The sequence below is a fragment of the Topomyia yanbarensis genome, chromosome 1, assembly GCF_030247195.1.
Source record: "Topomyia yanbarensis strain Yona2022 chromosome 1, ASM3024719v1, whole genome shotgun sequence".
NCBI lineage: Eukaryota > Metazoa > Arthropoda > Insecta > Diptera > Culicidae > Topomyia > Topomyia yanbarensis.
The window spans coordinates 202,999,938-203,013,408 of NC_080670.1; the positions used below are offsets into that span (position 1 = coordinate 202,999,938).

A 13,471-nucleotide genomic window follows, 5' to 3' on the forward strand; every position below is an offset into this window, starting at 1 on the left:
TAAAACGTTTTAACTCTGACTCATATCACGTATAACTTTTTCTAAGATTTTTTGAGCATGTTCTGAAATTTGTTAGAATAAAAAAGTGAACACAGCATTTTGAATTTTGCGTTTTGAATTTAGAATTCAAAATTTTGAAGCTTCAATTATTGATTCTTAATTTTCAATTTTGAATTTCCAAATCGGAATTTTCAATTTCGAATTTTCAGTTTCGATTTTCCATTTTACATATTCAATTCAATTTTTGCTTTTGAATTTTGAATTTAGAATTCAGAATTTTGAAGCTTCAATTTTGAATTTTTAATTTTTAGTTTTGAAGTTTCAATATTTAATTCTAAATTATTAATTTCGAATTTTCAAATTTGAATTTTTGATTTCGAATTTAAAATTTTGAATTTTCAATTTCTAATTTTCAATTTCGAGTTTTTAATTTTGATTGCACAATTTCGAATTTTCAAAGTTCAATGTTCAATCAATGTTCAATGCTCAATTTCTAATTTTCATTTTCGAATTTTGTATTTTTAATTTTCCATTTTCAATTCAATTTTAATTTTTGAATTTAGAATTTCAGATTTTAGCTTTTAAATATTAATTTTCTGATTTTAATTTGTTTTGAATTCTCCATTGCGCCACACCACACTGGCGCCATATAGTGACAGAAAACTAAATTAAACGGTTAAACATGAAAGCCACAAATTTCCGAATAATTTGGAGAAAGCGCCAATCGAGCCAATATATTCTGAACCCCCTTGGCACTCGGAATAACTTTGGAGAAGAAAATAGCATTGCAGACTAACAGAAGCTCCCTTATTGGGTGATGCTAATTTCGTTAATAGAATTGTTGAGGATTTTACATCTCAGAATAAAAAAAACAGTTTTGCATCGGTCCGGGTATTCATATTAAAATTTTAATTAGTAACTTTAGTTTATTTATAACATTCTGCGGCATTCAGGACAACAAAAAAACGCATTTTCCCACCCTATTTCAAGCAAAGCCATCAATTTAGAGCACCAAGCAGGTCGCCTGGGTTCGATTCCTAACCCCACACGCAGGGTTAGAAATTTTTCTAAACAGGTTTTTCTAACCCGAAAAGAGGCGAATGACTTTAAGATTACAACCTCTATAATCGAAATTAAAAGCAGTTAAACGTCAACGAAACTCAAAGTTTCGTGAAATTCTTAATTTAAGTTCACTGCAGATTTGTAAGTAATACTATTATTGCGATGTTTGAAGACGTATGAAACATTTTCTCAGAAGACTTTGGGAAATCAGTTGGCGCTAGATGTTTAAAGGCGACGGACGGAACATTTTTCCGGTAGACCGTACATGCAGATTGGTTAACCGAGCAAACGATTCAATGGGGAAATCAATCCGCTTCTCACAGAAAAAAAAGATCGTTGAATTTATTTAAGTATTTGCTACTTCACCAATCGTAATATTTATCTCCGATGGTTGAAAACTTGTACCACTTATTGAAAACCCCAATTTCGAAAAGACTGTATGACTGTCACTAATTTCCTGTAAATTCCAGTCGTTAACCTTGAGTTGTAGATTCGTGAAATCAGTTGACGCCAGGTGTTTGAGGGCAACAGATGGAGCTTCTACTGACGAGTAAATTTAGTCAATTAGATTTGGATTACCGTTCCAAATGCCGTTTTGCTTTACTATCCCCTGACCTGTCATTCATTTTTGTATATCTGCCGTAGTTTCTGTCTCTTCCTTCGCACTCTTAATGTTTTAACTTCACGTCAGGCTCTAGGCCCATGCACAATTGAACTCTCCTGAAAAATACCCATATGATTGTGAAATGGATGTTGAACAAGATTTGTGTTCAAAGGTTTAACTTCCTGTTGAATATCATACACATTCAGTATCTTTTTTGTCGAATCACATATAATTCGCTAATTGATCTAGAGATTCGGAAAGAACTGACACAGAAATATTTTGCCATGGATTGAACATGATGATATCATGAAAGTTCGTCCAGATAAGCTCAGAATTGTAACATTCTGTCTATAGCGAGCAAAACACATTACTGGCGACAAGCCTTCTATAGAGGGTCAGCGCGTCTACATACCCGTCCACAAAGTTGAGATCGACGGTGTAGTCACCGATTCGAGTTTGTCTTGCATGAATCTACTGAAACAAGGAATTAGTTGTTTCAAGCAAAGATTTTGAATGGCAATCGCACTGAGTGGAACAAAATGGTGTATGTCTTTTCAAACTCGTATTGGGTAACCTTGGGCTGGATTGCGTTGCGTTTAATTACGTCTTCGACGGTGATCGTTTGCCTATTCGGCCGTTTGTATTGCGCAAATTGTCCATTGTAGCGATAAGGCTTGGTATGACAATTGCGCAGAGAATCATGAGGATGACTCTTACATTGGGAATGCTGAAAAGTGTGGCTACTGTGGAGAGAATCTACGTTATGCCCCGTGTACAAACAGTGTTGGAAGAGTCTGAAGAGTTTCCTAAAAACACTTTTAGTAATACTTTACAGATATACAATGCTAAAAAGAGTTACGCCTCTCACCACGACAAATCATCATGCTCTTTTGGCTCAGAAAAAGTGTGACTCTGAAGATCTCCATGTGGGGACATCTTTAACCGCTCCCAAAATCTATAAGCAGACGAGATTCCTTGTAAAGGCTTGAATTTTTCACTTAAGAGGCCGCCAAATATACCTAATTCTCGGGAAAGCTTTCACAACAAGCTAAAGCAAACAGCTCCTGGTCTCAGAAATTTGAGATCAAACGAGGAGTTTTCAACGCTTCCAGGAACATCAAAAATCTCATGTGACACTCAACTAGAAAGTCAACTTAATACAGGTCTCGTTGGCCACCGGCAAATTTATGATATTGCGCAATTCATAATAATGGTAATGGTACCATGTTTTGAAGTGCAGAGTCAGGTAGAAAGGAATCGATTGGCCTACCCCTATTCTCACCACAAAAACACCAATTGAAATAGCTTCGATGTAATTCCTACATATATCCTCTGTGATGGACTCGATATGAATCATTAAATAGAAACTTTGCAAGTAAGTGGTGCCAGATCGTGTAACCGAACCTCGATTTCCCGTTTGCCATATACAGTGGAATCTTGATTTTAAAATAGTCTCACACAACCACTCGTTTTAGCTTGTTATGCATTTTACTTTTTTCGGCTGGCCCAATTTGTTGAACGTTGTCAGCACTGTATGCCTGACATGGTCGAACTGGATAACGGCGACTTGCGAAAGCCTAAACTCCATTTTCACCTCCGGCAAATCTTGCACATTGCAATTGCTCGGTCTGATGCGAAAAAATCGGAAGTCACTTTTGGCACTATGTTTGGCTGGGGTACCACTAATACTTAAGCGACGTACTCATCTCGATAGATTACCATGGCAATGCTGTGGAAATATTGCTCATAGGCTGGTAGATGTATTTTTCCAGCATTATAAGCAGTAACCGGGTACTTTTTAATTCATATTTTTGCTAATAATTATCTGATCTGGCAGGCCATCTGCACCTGGAAAGCGACATTTTCATTGCAACCGTTACTTTTCATGAACGAGATGGGTGCCCAAGAACTAAAGCCCTTCCAACACCACTGGTGTCTAACCAATCGAGGTATATTAGGCCATCGTTAAGAATCAGAATGAATTGGCTCGATTGGCACGCTCCGCATGTTATACGCATATATGTGCCTTGTCTTGTCGTGTCGTCATATTCCTGAACGGAAGAGAAAGGCAGGTGAAAGCAAAATGTAAGGAAACGACAATTCCAACACAATACATTCACAGAACAAATCAGTAAACAGCCTGTATTCTCCACTCCCAAATGAATAATTAACCCTACTGATAACGCCTATAGCTCTACTATACTAAAAGTAGTATGAAAATGCCTGAAAATGTATTGTAAGTCATTTTTAACATAAATTGTGAGATTTTACCCTGGTTGCTACATTCTTATTGATCGGAACTAACGGAAATTGCACACAGAATCAATAGATTCTAATGCCTGGGAGTAACAAATCATCCTTCAATGTATAACTCCTGGTAACTCCAAGTTGTTTATTGAAAAATACCGGTGACGGCCAGGCATGCAAGTAGCTCGCAGCAGGAAAGAGAATGAATGTTAGTCCGACCCTTGTTTTTGCTATAGACCCTATATACTACTGCACACTTTACAAGTGTCTCGGTAGGAGGGAGATTGTCAATGGGGATAGGGATTCGATTCAAAATTGTGCTTGAGTTTTCACTTAATTCAAGATTTTAGGACTCATTATACGTTTTAGGAATATTGTAATATTGCGCGAAGATAAACTAGCAAAAGAAAAGGCATCAAAAAAATTTTAAAGTAAAATTAAAAATAAGCAAAAGCATAAAAAATTACCCGTGGTTGCTACTCCGTTAGTGACCAGAACCAATTGAGATTGCACAATGTTCATTGGAACAACGTGCTGGGAAATAGCACGACGAGCCACATAATGCAATATATACTGGTCCCCCCCTGTATGTTGATCAATACCAACGCCAGCCACACCCGAATGTGGATCTTCTGGGAAAGGAAGAAACGTTAGACCGACACATGTCGCTGCTAGAGACCGAAAAATCCTCTACATCTCCACAAGTATCACGGGAAGAGAAATTTTGTCAGTAGGTGTACCACTAGCGTTCACACGTAATAATTGCTCTGGGCAACCGGCTGCTGAGAATTTGGGAAATTTATCATATGAGCAAAGAAACATTAGATGGTTGATAATACTACTGTTCTGATTGAAGTTTGGGAATGTAGGACTTATTTAAATGGAAAATGAAATGGATCTTTACGACATGTTTCAGGAAAATCTTAGCAATACCTATGCAAAGAACACAAGAAAAGTAATAAATCATATTTTTTGATTCACCTATTAGAGCGGAAATGAGACAAATGAGTCATATGCAGTCGTATTTTCGTAAAGAGGGGTTTGCCGGGATAGAGTAAACAACAAATAATTTTGTTATGTAATAATGTAAATAAGTAATTAGTTCACGAATGTTTTAGTACAATTATAGTATTTGCGTAACTCTATTAAATTGAAAAATAGTTAAATAAAAGCTAAGATTTGAGGTTTAGCTGTAGCCTCAGTTTTTAACTTTTATTAAAATATATTAAACGGTAAATTTTAAACGATCGATTGTTTTCTCGAAGAGAATATGAAATAATTTTGAGCGGCCCAAAACATGCATTAGGGATGATCCATAAATGGCGTAGCATTTTTTGAGTGATTTTTAACACCCCTCTCCCCCATCGTAGCATTTCGTCACAAAATTCCATATACCCCCCCTGATAATTACGTAGCTTGACGGCAACCCTCACCCCCCTCGTTGTCCCCGTAAGAGATTTAAAAAAAATCAAAAACGATGTTAGATGACGCGGGTGAGATTGTCGTGACATCAGGTCAACCCCTATTCCCCTTTAAAAAAGCTACTTAGCATGACATGACCCCCTACCCCCCCCCCCTGTCGTCACACATCATCACAAAATACAAAACTCCCCCCTCCCCCATATAATGCAACGACATTTATGGATGGTCCCTTAACTGTACTGAAATGCTTACTTTGTATGACGGTTCACGCGCACGTCCTTTATTGTTAATCGAATTAGTAAAAAGAGAAGCCAGCAAGTTTATCTCGAATACATAAGAAGAATGTTCATTAATTTACTAATTTTGTACAAAAAATTAGAACGTCTAAAACATGCAAGAAATAAACCGCCGGATACCACCGGATAGTTTCGAGAAATCGATTTGAGGATAATAAGCCATACCAATCATATTCACAACGTCTATTTAAAAGCATTTTTGGTGGTTCAAATAAGTATAAGTTGGCAATTATTTTACGAATGCTATTTGAAATAAAAAACCTTTTTGATGTTTTCTCTGCGTGTACATTCTATAACCGCGTTTATTAATAATAACCGGAGTGGTTTCATTATTGCGGGATCATGGAATTAGGACTGCGTGGATGATCGCGAAAGGTTCGAGCGTTTGTATGGTATCGTGTCTGATCGCGTGGGGGTTTCTATGACGCGTGCGCTAGTGTGTATTTTTTTCTTTATTAGTAACTACTAAGAATCAGTCAATTTTCCTTTTATATGTTTTAACGACATTCAATTAGCAAGGGACTGGAAGGTGTGAAGTATTTTTCAATATTAAGAGCCATAGTACTCAAGGAAAAGCAAGAAGTTAAAGGAAGAGAGTTTAGAAAAGCGTAGGATAGGATCATATGAGCAAGTTTAGAGATTCCCGACGACTTAACCCTTTGTCTTCTACCGCAGGAGTCAGAATATTTTGGTATTTTTATATGTGAATCACCTGAGTCTGCGGCATATCCGGAGAAGCGTAAAGTGACTTAGTATTTTATGCTGTCGGAATCGACTAGTTTATATGTAACTTCGCGTGTATAAATTCGATTGTAGAACCTTGTGGTTATTTGCCTATTCGCGTGGGTTCTTGAATGTTCGCACTGACCGCAAGTGTAATGTTTAGTTCAGATGCTAGTTTTCTTTTTTGAGAATGGTCCAATTAAACGGATGGACCTAGGCTGCTAGGACCGAGAGTAGGGGCCTGCGGACGTGACCAATTCATGAGCGCGTGTGAACGCGCGTTTGTATAATCGCACTTGAGATAGCGTTTATTAATTCGTTAGTGTTGAAATGTTCACGTAATCACAGGTGCTATCGCGGGCATAGTTTTGCGTGAACGATCGCAATTGAAAGTACGCGTTTATGGTCAGGGTTGTATTATCGCGTAGGGCTCGAGCGTTTGTATGTTAACGGGTTCAATAGCGTAGGCGTGTGTCGCTTGTGTACCTTCGCATGTATAAATTCGTTTACATAACCGTGTACCCGCTTCCTTGTTCGCCCCCACCCATTCTACTGCACAGTGGTCGAAAACGCCAAAAACGTGAACTTAATTCACTAGAGGCCAAACCATCGAATATATTCACAGGGTGTCTTTGGAGGAATTGTTCGTATGATTGTACCCCACAATCTGATGACAATTGAAATTAGGTATGGCTTACTATGATCAAATTAAAAAAAATAACTTTTTGTACTGACGAGGCAGAAAGTTGGTGTCTTCGACAAAGTTTTAGAAATGCTCATAGGGAAAAATTTTGTTGAAGAACTTGAGCTTGAAGGATTAAAGGTTATCGATTTATAAGGCGTTTTCTATGGCATCCCCCTTAAATCTAGTTTTTTTAATATAACTTTTTTCATTGTGACATCTCGTGCAAACTATGTTCAAGACAAATATGTAGGTATCAAAACTACATAATTTTGTCAGACTGTATGTAAAAATACTCATTCGTTTCAAAGTTATTGAGGATTTTTACATTTTTTTACACCAACTTCAACTACGTATAAGAAAGAAAGGTGCAAACCAAAATGCACGTACAGGCACTTTTTCGACTGTCTAAGCTATGCACAATTAAGTTAGGAAGGTTTGGTGCGTGGCACTTTATAACCCTATGAATAGGGTAAGCTTACTTTATCATGCTTTTTTTTACTTTTTCCATACAAAAATCAGAAAAAAAAATCATTTTTTGATTTTTCCGTAAAATTTAGTAATTAATGGTATGACATTGTTTTGTAAGCATTAAATTCATTATGACTTGTCTGTTTGAGTATATAGTAGTTTGGGAGCTCCAATGATATTAAAAACTTTACATTTTTGCTCCCACGTTCATAAAATCTGAAATATTCAGGTATAAGTGAAAATAAAACTTGTAATTGAATATCAAACCAAGAATTTCAAAAATTGGGCCAAAAAAGCTTTAAAAAAAATTTTCGCTGATTTTTGTATTAAAAAAGTAAAAAAAACATGATTAAGTAAGCTTACCCTATTCATAGGGTTATAAAGTGCCACACACCAAACTTTCTTAACTTAATTGTGCATAGTTTAGACAGTCGAAAAAGTGCCTGTACGTGCATTTTGGTTTGCACTTTTCTTTCTTATACGTAGTTGAAGTTGGTGTAAAAAATGTAAAAATTCTCAATAACTTTGAAACAAATGAGTATTTTTACACACAGTCTGACAAAATTATGTAGTTTTGATACCTACACATTTGTCTTGAGCATAGTTTGCACGAGAAGTCACAATGAAAAAAGTTATATTAAAAAAAAACTAGATTTAAGGGGGTTGCCATAGAAAACGCCTTAAAAATCGATAACCTTTAATCCTACAAACTCAAGTTCTTCAACAAAATTTTTCCCTATGAGCATTTCTAAAACTTTATCGAAGACACCAATTTTCTACCTCGTCAGTATAAAGTTATTTTTTTAGTTCGATCATAGTAACCCATGCTTAATTTCAATTATTATCAGATTGTGGGGAATCTTCATACGAACAATTCCTCCAAAGACACCCTGTGAATATATTCGATGGTTTGGCCTCTAGTGAATTAAGTTCACGTTTATGGCGTTTCCGACCACTGTGTACTGTAGTCTCAAGCTTTGAGACTGTTGTGTATTTAAGCTCCGTACTTTATAGTGGGAGCTCCCTGACGAGTTTGATTGATGATCGCGCGAGCGTTTATATGTTGGCTCTTGAGACCGCGTCTATAAATTCGTAGAAAGCTACATGCATATTCAATGACATCCTTGGTAGTCATATAAACTGTTAGGGGATGTCAACAAGCTTTACGAAATATGTTCGAACTTCAAGGGAATCATCACGAACTTCAAGAATATTTTATTGAAACACGCACAGTCTTACTGGCACTAGTGAAATAACTTAAGAAAAATACACAAAATTGCAATAGTATTACGAATATCAGAAGAGTTTCGCAAGCTTTACGTACGTATGTACTCTACAAACTCCAAAACAACCCTACTAACTTCAAGGAAAACTCTACGAAAAATATGGAAGCGGCAATGCGTAGTTGGTAAACCGATTACCTTGTACGCAGCTCATCTGGGTTCGATTCCCAACCCCGTGTACAGAGTTAGAAAGTTTTCTAATGAGATCGTTCTAACGAGAAAAAGAGACGAGTGACCCTAATCTTAAAACCTCTATAATCGAAAAATCTGTAAATTTCAGAGAACTTCAATAAAAAAGGGGACTAACTATCTGGAGCCTTAATAGAACGATTATTGTTTACCAATACATCTATCTTCTGAAATTATGTGATAAAAATTTCAACGGTGCATTCCACACATTCACGTAAATTGTTCCACAAGGTTTGGTTTTTTAGACTAGCTTTGTAGAGAAATAATACAAAATTCGAAAGTTCTAAATGTTTATCTGCAAACTTATAGAAACAACTTAAATCCGTAGATCGACGGAAAAATTTGCGTAGTGATGGCATCACTGTTCCAACCCAAATTTTCGGTTGATTAAACTGACACCGATTTTGTGACCTTCATGCTGCACGATCTGCACGATGTCACCGCCCTATTTCAGCGTTGGTTTATTTTTAGCAACTCTTGAAGGCCAGTATAAGTTCAGAACCGGTTTCACCTTTTTTTCAACCGAAACCCAAATGCATTCCTTGTGCACTTTTTTGAACCACTCATCGGGAAAACGTTCAGCGTGTTCGACAGTTAAAAACATAAATTTAATGTTTGTTGAAACGTGGCGTTAAACAAGGAGAAAATTAATCTAAGCCTTGGAATTCAACAAAGTAGTTAGTCCGTAATAAGAAAAGTAGTGGAAGTCCGTAATAAGAAATCAACCACACGCTGGCTGTTGTGAATCCACTGAATGCACATTTAACACATGAAATGATTACAAAAGCTGCTAAAATTTGAATTGACATTAGACCATTGACATTGAATATAATATGACGCCACCTTCGATCGCACCCCTCAATCATTCAAAGTTTTTTTTTCTCTTCCCTTTGTTTACAGATTCACACAGTTTTTTCCTGTGCCGGCTTCAAAGTGCTTTTACAGTACTCACTAACTAGTTGAAGTGATCTAAAAGCGAGAAGAAACAAAAAATAACATCCCACAACAAGTTAATCATCAACAACGCGACTCTCGGCTTGTCCTCCAAAGTCCACAACACCATATCGAATCTGGTGGTGGAAGAGTTTAGTTTTGAACTTTTTTTTTTGCTTTGCGGACCAACCGGTGACAACAACCAACAACAGAGACATCATCATGTCCGTCGATTTCGCGTCGACCGTCGACATCACTACGATCAGAGATGAGGATCTGCTCCGGAAACTGGTAAGTGTTGGGCAAATATTTCAAGCAAGTAAACATCATCATCATCTTCTCTTGGAAATGATATGTGCGAGGCAGACTCGCGTAAGGCACGCGTTCCCCGTACATATGGTGTGGGAGTGAGCGGCTCAAGTGTCAAAATATATAAGGCACCTTTTCCAATCGTCGCCTACTGATGGATCATGCCGACTACCAAATTGTTATTGTTGGTGTTTCGCTCAAAAGAGGAACAATTTTTTTGACAAATTGTAAAAATACAACACCTGTCACATTTCAATGGATTCTTTAGGGTGCAAATTATAAGTAGAACAATTAAAATAATGAGACATTGTCAACTTCAGATTCTAATGAGACGTTTATTTTTCACACACTGTATTCCATTACAGCTCTCCACTAACCCTAGTAGTAATTTGTTTACCAACCGATTCCCAGTGTAAATGATTTATTATCCTCCAAATTCAAATGTCAAAGCGACTTAATACCCACACAGATCTTGTAATCAAGTAATGGTGGATTGTATAGTCACCATCCTACGTTAGTCCAGCGAACGCTCGACATTCCTAGCGGAACGTTGTTGCTAAGCTGGTGTAAACAACTACATATCGTCAAATACGGATGGCTTCAATATTACGAACAAGGCAAGATTGATCGCAATTATTGTAGGACGTAAAAAGTTGGATTCATCTTACTGTACATCCTATAATCGTTGCTAATTTGGCTTGACAGCACCATCGTCTTAGAAATGTCGAGCATTCATTGGACATATCAAATGGAAAAATCAGGATTTTCCCGACAAAAATATTGGTTGATGTGAAATATAAAAACGAATTTTTTGAGCTAACACGTTGGACATATATTTACCTTGTAAATTCAGGTTAATAATAATGTCGTTTAAGGAACTGAATGAGGTCATTACGCTCCCTTGACCAATTCAAGCCCCTTCCTATTGGTTGTCGAATTTAGGCTTCCACAAGATAATCTGCATTTTTGCAAATGTCATTACCTTGATGGGAAGTCCTTGAAAGGAACCCGACGCTTACCGCAAACATACGCACTGCAACAGGTAGGTAGGTCGTATACAGACCGAATCAAAACTGACCACCGATCTTCAACAACTATAGTGCCTAGATGGGGCCAACCAGAGAAACAAACTCGCACTTAAACGAATCCGGTCATTTGTAATCCTGTGCTTGCGCTCACACGATTGATTTCCTTTTTAGGAGTACGGTTTACCTTCTACGCGATGACGACTACCAGCGGCACCACTCGTCGTCACATGTTCTTGGAAGGTGAACTCGACGCAGACCATCAGGGACGACCTTCCGTTCGTTCAGGGCACTGTATGTATATTGTATACAGCAGGCTGCTACTACACAGACAAACAGACGTGTGAAAATGCAAAGATCTTTTTGCAGTTACCGGAAATATTTGTCCGGTGGCAGCATATTCCGTAAGGGGTTATATACCATTTGATCGAAATCAGGTTTATCGTGATTGTATTGTATATAGTTGAAGTCTTGTGCAGATCATCTAAGGCCTTTATGTGTTTCAAAAAAGCTACGTGGAAATAATGAAAATTGAAGGGAACGGTTATGCTTTTTAACATTAGCGATGACCACGATATCTCCATAACCTATTGAGCGATCTTTTATGATCGCTTCCAAAAGACCTGTTCAGATTTCTCAAAAGGAATTTAATTCATAACATCTGATTTGCAGGTGATAGAAGGTGGACAATACAGACCAAAGGAATCACACCTGTATACATATTTTTTTATTTCGATGATAGAGGTTTTAACCATTCGCCTCTTCGGGTTAGAAAAACTTCTTATGAAAAATTTCTAATCCTAAGTGCGGGGTCGAAACTCGAACCCAGGTGCGCTGCGTACAAGGCAATCGATTTACCGACTACGCTACGCCCACCCCCTGTATATTTTCAATAAAAATAAATCGATGCATGAGACGTCTCGGCTTGCCAAGACGTTACGAACTGGACCGTTGAGTGGTCTACCTTGGGTCCGCATAGAATCTTACACGAAGGACCTATTATCACAATATTCTGCACACGACCAAACAACGTGCTCGATGTCTTGACAATCTTCGCCACAAACGCAACGATTATTCTCAGTGAGCTTGAACATCACGCGCATATAATCCCGACTTACGTACAATCCCTTGAACCATGCTGTCGTCGATGCCATTTCCTGGGATTGAAGAACGAGCACATTCTCGTATCTTTCGCTAGAAATACTAGGAGTGCTAATGGCATACTAAATGACAGCTAATTTTTCCACGTCATCCGAAGAAGGATCTTTGAGCTTGTAGGAGACAGATTTATTGTTGTTGAAAATACCGAAGCCAGGGGACTCTTCGATGCGCGATCCGTCAAGAACATTTTTTCGCAGTCAACGTGTTTGTATTAATTTGCAAAATTATTAGGGATCTCCCGCGAACGTAGTTGATCCGTAATTCCACAAGTCTCCTCTTCTATGGATTTGTCGAAAAACTCAGCGGAAGTATCCTGGAGATTGACACGGATGGGAGCATACGTAGAAGGATTAATACCTCGCGCAATCTGATTGAAGTACACTGTCACAAATCTGGTTTTGCGATTGAAACTCGACAAACATCTACCGGATAAGCAGACGAAAAGAGAGATCCCAGAAACGGTCTTTCAACGGAAGTTCTCCCGCTAACAGTTCAACACTCATCGTATGGGTCGAATGCAACATGAAAACAACGATACTGTATTCATTCCAATTTACTCTTTCGCGTTTTCTAATGGCTTCCGGATACATGATAGCACTTCAACCGGTCGATAAGAGTTGTGATCGGAGGCTTTGAACGGCGATCACTTTCACTTGTCTCCATTCACGAGAAAAAAGCGTCTCTTCGCAGAATGAGCCAGATGCTTAGACAAGGTCCAGAAGCAATGTTCTTACATGGCAGAAATGCAGCTGATAATTACATCACCGAAAAATCTCGATGCTACGTCGCACACAATTCCCTGCATAGAAACGGCGTCCTTGCAATGTCAAAAATCCATGGTGTCCAACCTGCCTCGCTTTCGTTACATTTCGATTGCGCATTCTTCTAGCGGTGTTCCATATAGAGCTTAACGATGTCTCTCTCGATTAGCCAAGCAACAAACCGACGCCAATGATCTCTTTTTTTAGCGCAAAGCAAGCTTTTAAACTTGCTGTCTAAAACCGTAATCCGCTCGAATTTTTTTCGGTGTTCCACCACTACGCCTTCGAAAGTCTTTATGTGCT

At 38.0% G+C, this 13,471-nt stretch overlaps 1 protein-coding gene across 2 annotated transcripts in view; it reads left to right on the forward strand.

The window, feature by feature from the left end:
* LOC131688556 (microtubule-associated protein futsch-like) overlaps window positions 1-13,471 on the forward strand; it is a 185,291-nt gene that overhangs the window by 46,626 nt on the left and 125,194 nt on the right. For both annotated transcript variants that reach the window (XM_058972888.1, XM_058972878.1), the window contains exon 2: window positions 9,880-10,203. In XM_058972888.1, the coding sequence (XP_058828871.1) occupies window positions 10,135-10,203 (69 nt within the window). In that variant the 5' untranslated portion in view covers window positions 9,880-10,134. The remainder of the gene's footprint in view (window positions 1-9,879; window positions 10,204-13,471) is intronic.